The sequence below is a fragment of the Xyrauchen texanus genome, chromosome 47 (genome assembly GCF_025860055.1).
Source record: "Xyrauchen texanus isolate HMW12.3.18 chromosome 47, RBS_HiC_50CHRs, whole genome shotgun sequence".
NCBI lineage: Eukaryota > Metazoa > Chordata > Actinopteri > Cypriniformes > Catostomidae > Xyrauchen > Xyrauchen texanus.
The window spans coordinates 18278076-18287880 of NC_068322.1; the positions used below are offsets into that span (position 1 = coordinate 18278076).

General features: G+C 36.8%; 1 protein-coding gene across 2 annotated transcripts in view; it reads right to left on the bottom strand.

Annotated features, from left to right (window-relative positions):
• The window catches only part of hcls1 (hematopoietic cell-specific Lyn substrate 1), a 13865-nt gene extending 5920 nt beyond the window's left edge, over positions 1 to 7945 (bottom strand). For both annotated transcript variants that reach the window (XM_052120515.1, XM_052120514.1), the window contains exons 1-14: positions 7820 to 7945; positions 7007 to 7090; positions 6751 to 6824; positions 6137 to 6266; positions 4659 to 4769; positions 4478 to 4532; positions 4278 to 4388; positions 4038 to 4148; positions 3816 to 3926; positions 3407 to 3462; positions 3247 to 3316; positions 589 to 734; positions 303 to 431; positions 1 to 174 (exon numbers count right to left, since the gene is read on the bottom strand). The exon at positions 1 to 174 is cut by the window's left edge and continues 25 nt beyond it. In XM_052120515.1, coding sequence (XP_051976475.1) covers positions 1 to 174; positions 303 to 431; positions 589 to 734; positions 3247 to 3316; positions 3407 to 3462; positions 3816 to 3926; positions 4038 to 4148; positions 4278 to 4388; positions 4478 to 4532; positions 4659 to 4769; positions 6137 to 6266; positions 6751 to 6824; positions 7007 to 7090 — 1362 coding nt within the window. In that variant the 5' untranslated portion in view covers positions 7820 to 7945. The remainder of the gene's footprint in view (positions 175 to 302; positions 432 to 588; positions 735 to 3246; positions 3317 to 3406; positions 3463 to 3815; positions 3927 to 4037; positions 4149 to 4277; positions 4389 to 4477; positions 4533 to 4658; positions 4770 to 6136; positions 6267 to 6750; positions 6825 to 7006; positions 7091 to 7819) is intronic.
• Positions 7946 to 9805: the final 1860 nt, after the last annotated feature.

Here is a 9805-nt window from a genome sequence, read left to right on the forward strand (position 1 = left end):
CTCATAATCTTCATCTTGTGGTATAGGAGGAGGAGAGGCACAAATAGCATATGGTTCCTCCCGCTCCTCTTCCTCCAGGAAGTCGGCAGAGCGGGGAGGCAGAGATGGCGGCTCCTCATAGTCCGGCTGCTCCTCATAGACCGGCTGCTCCTCATAGACCGGCTGCTCCCCCACCTGCACAATAGGCCTACTTAATGATCACATGCCTTATATTTCACTGACTTGCATGCTATAGAAAAAATTGACTAAGTTAACTTTAACCTTAACTTTGACTAAGTTAAGGTTATGCATCAAGGTCTTACCTGTACTTCAGTCTCTGGTTCATCTATGGGAATTTTAGGCAGTTCTCTGAATGTCTGTTTGGGTTTCTGGGCTGCTGGTACAGGAGGAGGCTTCTGGATCTCTTCCTCTTCTTCATGTCTGCTCTCCTCCTTTAAAGAGAAAACAACCAGCAAAACATTCATCAGCACAAAGTAGTAAAGGCTGCTGCATGTGGGTGTTTTTTTCTTGTTGTGTTTCTATTTAAAGTGCACTGTGCATAGCTATTTTTGCATGTGTGATAAACATGTTTTGAAGACATATGTGAACCTGTCTGCGTCGAGCCTCCTCTTGTTCTCTCTTCTCTCTAGCGAGTCTTCTGGCTCTCTCTTCCTCTCCTCTCTTTCTGTTCTCTTCGTCTGAGGCCTTTGCCATGTTCTCAAACCGAGCCTTGAGGTTTCCAGCTCCGACGCTTGCTGCAAACACCAGCAACAGATTAGCAAGCATCTACAGTGGCTCAAACAAGTATTTGGACATTTAAAATGTATGAATACCAATGCATTAAATAAAACATATTGAACTGTTTCTGAGCCATATTACAATTACTTTTAACCAACTGTCTATTAATTAGGGTTTATTATTACTAATAATAAAGAGGACATCATAATTTTTTTTAAATACCTCCATATGACATTCACTGAATTAAAACTATTAAGTTTAATGCAGTAAAGAAATTCACTGCAAAATATCCTATTGTTATCAAGTGTTTTTGTCTTGTTTTCCATTTAAAATGGTCTAAAAATCCTTAAAACAAGAAACATTTACTTGAGAAGCAGCATATAAGGTATTTAGACTTGCTTTAAGAGAATGTATGTTAAATATAAGTGCATTTTTTCACTTGGTTATACTTCTGCAAGAGCAGTGAAGACAAAATATACTTATATTCAAGATCTTACATACTGCTTCTCAGACATTTAAAAAAATATATATTTTTTATATTATATTCAACATTCTCAGATAACAATTTATTTTTCTGCTGTATAGCTGTTAAAGTAAATGTACGTTGTTTTAAAAGGAGTTTCAGATATTTATATTGGAAAACAAGCCAAAACAAAAACAAATTATAAACGTATTTTGTTGTAGTGTATAATGGGTAGTCTTCACCCCCCTCTCACCTTTCTGTTCACTTCAATCCATCTTTAACTCACACAAATATTTTACTAATAAAGCTGCATATTGCCAATTTTCTTCACGATAAGAAATGCACAGTGACATATATTATGATTCAATAAATTGCAAGCCATCACGTTATAATCTAGCTGCATTAAGTTTGTGTACTCGAGGGATGAGGATCCTCGTGACAGAGTGTACATCAGCCGGATGCAGTTTCAATCTCTCCCCCTTAGATCGGGACACTTTGCATAACTCCGCAGCTGAGTTTGTAGTTATTTACGTGATCTGCGTCCGTATTATTTTAACGTTAATAAAGCTATAATGCATTAAATGTATTTACTTCTGTATTTACTTTGATTATAATTTTCTCATACTTTGTGATCTACATCACCTGAAGCTGTTTGGGAAGTTTGGAGTGCATCTGGACTGTGATCTGTGTTTTCTCTCCTCAGTCAGGCGTGAGCTGCAGTGCTGCTCTAGCGCATCATCTCAAGTTTCATATCTGATCTCATGTTACGTTAAATGAGATCAAATGACTATTTGACAATGAAAATGTTTGAGGACAATTTTTTGTTAAGCCCTACATTGTTGTCAGATTTTACTTCTGATTTGAAAGATGTTCTTTTATCATAATCTTAACTAACCTTTTTGGAGATTTCTTTCTTTCCCCCCTTCAAGTAGATAGGAGCTGTGCTTTTATGGCACTTTACTATCCGGAAGTATTTTCTCCATTAATTTCTTCCATAGACCTTCCATAAAATCCTTCACAAAGAGTTTCTAAGCCATGAACCAAATCACCAGCTCTGAGGTGAATCACAATATTAAAAATTTTGTTTTGAAGCAAAAAATCTGACAAAAAGACAAAAGCTACACAACTGTGTATAAGACCACGAACTATGAATGATGTGTCGTTGTTTGTGTTTTTCAGTTAGCCTAGACTTCAATGACATGCTACCACGATAACAAGGCTTTACAAATGGTTACCCCCATGGGGACACGATTTACCAGACGGACTCAATTTATCATGACACCGGAATTGTTTAGTGGGCTTTTTTGGCCGCAGTTCTCCGATTAGGAAATATTTCTCTGCTAGACCATGGGTAATGTTGTTGTTCACCAGGAACAGTTGAAATAATGAAGAATGATGGCTCCAACAGAACTATATACCATCAATGAACAACCTCCGTGCTCATTGTAGGTCTCTCTTAAACGGTTTAGCCTATAAGTTATTGGTAAAAATCAATACATCTTTGGAAAAAATTTATGGGATTTTTACTCTCTATAGCGCATCCAAAGATGGCCGCCAAGTTGACTGACTAGCCTCATTAGGGACTTTTTTGCTCAGTTCCGAATGCAGGGATCTCGAGAAATGTTTTATAAGTTTCAACATACATTTATCTGTACGCATTAGTTCACTCGAATACATTTCCTTATCGATTAACAGCCCTACTTTTAATCAAAAATTTGTTTTAACCAAAGACATTTTAAGTGGATGTATGAAGTCAGTTCCCCTCACATTAACATAACACGGGTGTAGATCATCACATTAAATATGCACATGTTCCACTGACGTTTGACAACCAAATATTTTATTCCACACGCTTCATTTTAAACATAGATATTTTAAACCTAACGAACTTTGCTGTACTTCTTTAAAATAAATGCCAATTGGTTTGTTGTCTAATGCAATGACATTCACACATTTTCAAGTGTGGCTTTAGTGTCTAAATACATTTTGGTGCCACTATTTAACACAAACCTTACTACACAAAACCAATCAGATCAAATGTAATATCTTGCATTAAAGACACTCACAGGCCTCAAAAGCTTGAGGTTTTTCATACGATGATGTTGGAGACTCCATGTCAGTGAATGAAGCTGCACTCTACAAGAAAAACACTCAATGCACATTTACTGGGAAATTGTCAAACATTTTGTTGCAAACCAAGAAATATATAATGAATCTGTTAATTACCTTATCCATGCGATCTGCCTCGACTCCATAACGTCCTCCAAAGCCCTTTGAATAGTCTGAGAGACATAATGAGCCCTTATGCTACTGTAAGTATACTTGTACATTATGTAAAACAGATCTAAATGATTTACATCTTGAGCTTTGCTTGTCAGTTTAATGCTCTGCATCATCACATTTTGTGATAAGAACTTCATTAACAATCTGTACTTGAAGTTTTGTCTTTGTAATCATAAACCTCTATTTTTCCTCACCCCTCGATATATTTTACACCAAAGCCTTTGACATAATCTGGGCTATGCAAGACAATTATGGATGGCAGTTGATGTGATACTAATGCAGCATGCAATATGAAGAGTGATTTTAAAAAAGGTTCTCATGAGGTAAATGACTACGAAATACTTTATAGTACCTTTTTGTGACTGATGTTTCTCTGTTTCTCCTTTGTAGTCATATCCCAAGGCAGCCTTGTCCACGTTCTCTTTTTCCACTCCATATTTCCCCCCAAACCCTTTTGCATAGTCTGCGAGAAGTCAAGACAACATGATTTTGCTACTCTTCCTTCAAAGGGAGGCCTCAGTATGGACTAAGGACCAGGATGCTGGTCAATATCAGTAACAGAAATCTGTAATACCTTTCTGTGACTGGTGTTTCTCAGTCTCGCCTTTGTAGTCGTAACCCAAGGCAGCCTTGTCCACCTTATCCTTTTCCACTCCATATTTTCCCCCAAAGCCTTTTGCATAGTCTTTGAAAAGAGAACAGAATTATGCTTTATGTCTGCTCTTCCTCCAAAAGGAGGCCAATATACAGTATACACTGTGTATTGAGGACAAGTATGCTGGTCAATATCTGTAAAAGTGGAGCTATAAATGACCTTTCTGTGACTGGTGTTTTTCAGTCTCGCCTTTGTAGTCGTACCCCATCGCAGCCTTGTCCACCCTCTCTTTCTGTACACCATACTTGCCACCAAAACCTTTGGCATAATCTTGGCGAAAGCACAAAGTTTACCATTAGAAGTGACTGCAAATAACAGGAAAGTAAAAAATGATATGTGATGTTTGAATGTATAACTACCTTTCTGAGAGGCATGCTGCTGTACTTCACCCTTATACTCATAATTCATGGCAGACTGAAGTGAGTGGAGTATAAAGAAAGATAATAGGTAGAGACCAACTAAGTTACTAATCCATGTGTGCAAATACAGACTGGTTTATTAATGATTATTGTAGTGGACACTGGACAGAGAGTTTCTAACCTTGTCCACACGGTCCTTCTGTACTCCAAATTTTCCCCCGAACCCCTTCGCTGCATCTGTCTGGGACGAGTGCTGCTCTACATCTGCCACATAGTTGTGCCCTAAAGCACCCTGGATAAATTAAACACACAACTTAGACATGTGAGAACCAATGGAATTTGTTGTCATTAAAACCTGCTGCAATACCTCAAGTTTGAATATGAGCATGCGTAAATGAGATGAGCACTATGACAAAGTGAAGATTGTTAGTAAAAATATGCCTTACGTTTCAGTCTATTACTCACCCAAGATTATTGTATGGATTCAGAACTTTTGGAATATAGCATATGGGTTGAATGGGCTACTTTCAAGAGCTACTTTTGGAGCTTGACAGCCCCTAGTCACTGTGTATTCACTAAAAAAAACCCTGAACTTTAACTATCGTCAGCTTTACTCAATCCACCCATGTTCATATTACTAAAAAGATTAATGTAATCAAAGGAAATTCAATTAACTAAGCTGATTAAACTGAAAAAAGTGTCTTGTCAGAATTATGTAATACATTTGCATTGGGATATGAATATTTTTTGTTTGGATGACTGAAACTGGGCAGAGGAATTCTTGTTCCCAGCATGCTTTGCACAGGACTCAACAAGGAGTGTAAATGTTAAAATTGTTTCTGTTATTTTATGCGAATAAAATTTATGAGATTTAGAAGAATTAATGTTGTAGTTTGTAGTTTTGGAGAATACCATCATAGGTATGATGTGGAGCTTGAGTTTACGATGAGGACCAAAACATTTGTAGTTATTTTGATAAGTAAAATTTTATTGCGTGTGACAGGGCGGAGGGCGGGCCAGGTGGAGATTATACACACCCGGTCCCTTATCAGGCTAATTAAGCCTCCGAGAGGGATAAAGGCTGACTGCGGAAGATGGTGAGAGAGAGATAGTTTACGGGCATGTCCATCATGTGTGTTTGTTTGTCTTTTGTTTAACTTAATCATTAAAATATTGTTTATATCGCCAGGCCGGTTCTCGCCTAATCCTTTCCATTGGACTGCGTTACACTGGGTTTCCTTGCAGTATTTAAGTTAAAATTACATGGCGATTTTGATTTAAGAAAACTCATTTCAAACATGTGGAACCACTGCCCATGATTGAATCAAGTTCAGCCAAAGAGTTTTTGGGTGTTGTTGCATGAGCATTTTCCAAAACACCTCCTTTTTATAGAACAAAGGTATATGGTTTGGAACTGGAATGGCTAAATTATTATTTTAACTTAATAAACTTCAAATGAATTATTTATTTATTTTCAATTTAATTTATTTTCAAAATTAGGCCAATATGATGTTATTAAATCATCTATTATCTAGGTTTCTTAGTTATCTATTTATACATGATGAAAACAAAGAAAGAATAAGAGGTATACACCTTTATGGAGCAGATATGAATCTAACTTAATAGATAATAGATCATATCATTTTTCTTGAGTCTAACCTTGTCCATTCTGTCTTTCTCCACTCCAAATTTTCCTCCATAACCATAAGAGGCTTTAGGGCCCTTTTCCATCTCTTGCTTCTTAACCACCTGATGTTCTTGGGACACCTTCTCCCTGAGTTCTGCAATACTGCACACAAACACAGGCATGCTGCATGTTACTACACGTTTCTGCATGTTGCACATGACAAGGGAATTTGGTAGGCACTCAACATGATTTCAACATAAATTCTTTGTTGCAGAATTTAAGGGTGCACATTCTGGTTTAGCATTTATGGCTCTGTTTTAAACCTAGTGGTATAGTGCAACCTCGTATTCCGCTTCTGAGTTTTGACATGATGTAACTTCACAGTTATAAGTCCATATTTGGAAATACATCTCAAGTCGGCAGCAATTCTACTTCCTATTTCCTCTCTGCAGTCAGTGACGCTCCTGCTGTGTTTTCAGATCAATGCAAGATGGTGCGAATACAACAACCTGCCTTTGCAACATGCAAGATACAGTAGTCTTAAATAATTTCAGAAGGAGGACTGAATCAGAGATTTAACAGAGAAAAGATCAATTTTCATGCTCTCTAATATATGAACCATTTGCTAGTTTGCATTAAAAATAACCTGATGTGTTCTTTTCGGCCTGATCCTTCAATGGTCTTGGCACCCCATCTCTGCTCCTGCTCTGAGACATCATTCTAAAAACAGACACATCTTCTCAGCGATGCATTTGAGGCATTATTTGTGCACCAAGTTATTATATTATATTACATATTAAAATATATGGAAGAAAAACATGATAACAGCAACTGGTGAAATATCTAATGTGTAGGGGTAGTTGGATCCAAGATGTTGCAAAGGTGCTTTCCTGTCTGCATACCTCAAAATTTGGATCTGTCTCCCAGTCATCCCCCTCCGATTCCACCTTCACATTAACATCATGTCCTACCACAGATTTCCACATCTATAGAGAAACCGAGAAAGCAAAGATTCAATGGCTCAGGCTACATTTTCTTATGCATGCTTTGGTTTAAAATGCATCCTTAAAAAATTACAAATAAATAAATACCCACAAATGTCTGATATAGCCTATATATTTTTATCAGAAAGTGATTTATAAATCTGGTGTAAAAAGTAAAATAATTTAACAGTAGCCTAGACCATGGCTTTAGTGGTGTCAAAATGAAAACTTTAAGAACTTGATAATATATCCACATGTTGTATTTATATATATATATATCCACATGTTGTATTATATATATATATATATATATATATATATATATATATATATATATATATATATATATAGTTTCCAAATATGGAAGTTGATTTATTATTGCAGATTTACATCAACGTTTAACTTGAATGTAATGTGAATATAACGAGTTAGAATTGTTGCACTTTGCGAGTTCCTCATTTTCACTAAAGTATCAATGGAAACTCATGCCCACAGTAAAACAAACTATTTTTTTATTTTTATTTGTTTGTTTAGTAATCTAAGTCACGAACACAGTGATACATGCGCAGTTACATTGGCGACAGTGTAATAAAATACACAAATTTGACTTCCTGCAACGAAAAAAGTTATGGCAACTCACGATAATTCACCCGCTTCCGGACAAAATGCACTTGCGTTTTATCGTAAAGCTTCGGAAGATAACAATACGCGCTGATAATAATAATTACTCACATTACAATGCTTGTATTCCCGGTTGTGTGTCCGTACAGTATCACTAGTTAGTGCGCGATAAACACCAAACTAGACACGCGCTCAAATGCGCGCTCGTACTACAGACGCGCGTCCACGTGACGCACAGCTGAGATTACTGTCAAAAATGATTTGAGAGACTCCACGCATGAAACTACACGACACACCGTTTATGTCTTCCCATAAATAGACTTTATTTCCAAAAAAATAGCCCCTACAACAGGGTAACAGAAGGAAGAGGAGGGATCATTTACATAGATAAAACACTGACTGGGCTGTGCTTAAAATCTCACTGTTAACAGAGACAATATTTGAACCACAATCTACTGCAGCCCTATGAGACCAGAGTGTGAATAGGAAGTCTTTCGGCTCAGGCTCAGAAAACTGCTATGAAAGCTGAGCATTAATGACTTAATGAAGCATACAGTATCTTAGAACAGAAACAGTCAAAATATTTCAACAAACTGGTAATAAAATGATCCAAGTTTAAGCTATTTAAGCCACAGAAGTGGGAATAAATGGAATAGTAGTCCTGAGATGGACCAATCATGACTGGTAGGGTAATGCATTAAATGACACAAAACAACAACAATGCAAACAAATGAAAATGACAGCATTGCACAAAGTGGTCAAACAAGTCAGCCATAAAATGGATAAACACCCTTCTATCTAGAGTTCTGGTAAACTTGCCGCTCTTTAATTTCACATGCAACTTATCTTGCATTTTGCCACAAATTATTGCCAGAAGTTTACAGATCTCACCGGTAGTGGTGAACCTGTGGCAAACCTTTGGCAAGAATGGACAATTTGCCACAACTGGCCAACACTTCTATAGCAAACCAGTGGCAACAATGAAGAGTTTGCCACAGGGGCTTGCCAGAAGTCTTGATTTTTGTAGCACACTGGGACAGTTGCAAAGACTGCCGATGTGTCTCACCAAGTACAGACATGCAGCATCCGCATCGTATGCAGTTGCATTTCATCTGAATGTTTCCATTTTATGAATGCATAAACAGGCAGATTACAAGTAAATAAATTACAGGAAGTCAGAATGTGGTTGAAACAGTCTTGTTATGCCTAACTTCACGCAATTGTACATAAAGACAAAATGAAAGACCCGTAATCCTATTATGTAAAGAAACAAATATTTAGACCCTGTACAGTGTCAACTCAATTTACATTTTTTAAATTATATTTGAAGATGCATTAAAAAAAAAAATCCTTCATTCATGAGATAGTAACTAGTGCTCTAGTGTTACTGGTCTTGACAAGCCCCATTAAAGGGATAGTTGACACAAAAATGAAAATTCACTCATCATTTACTCACCCTCATGCCATCTCAAATGTGTATGACTTTCTCCTGCTGAACACAAATTAAGATTTTTAGGAAAATATTTCAGCTCTGTAGGTCCATACAATGCAAATAAATGGTGACCAAAACTTTGAAGCTCCAAAAAGCACATCAAGATAGCATAAAAGAACTCCAGTGTTTAAATCCATGTCTTCAGAAGCAACATGATATTTGTGGGTGAGAAACGGATCAATATTTTAGCCCAATTTATATATTCTTTTTTACTATAATCAATTTTCAAACAGTCCTCCTATGCACTTTTACGAGTGCTCTTCTTTGTTGGTTTTTTGGTGATTTGCTTTCTACATGCATATGCTTGAAGAATGCAAATCGCTAAAAAACAGAAGAACAATTCTGTACACTGTGAACAATTCTGTACTCTTGGAGGGCTGGTGAAAGCGGAGATTTATAGTAAAAAGACACTTAGATATTGTTCTGTTTCTAACCCACACTTATCATATTGCTTCAGAAGACATGAATTAAGCCACTGCAGTCATATGGATTACCTTTATGCAACCTTTAGGTGCTTTTTGAGCTTCAAAGTTTTGGTCACCACTCACTTTCATTGTATCGACCAACAGAGCTGATATATCTTTGTGTTCTGCAGAAGAAGGTAA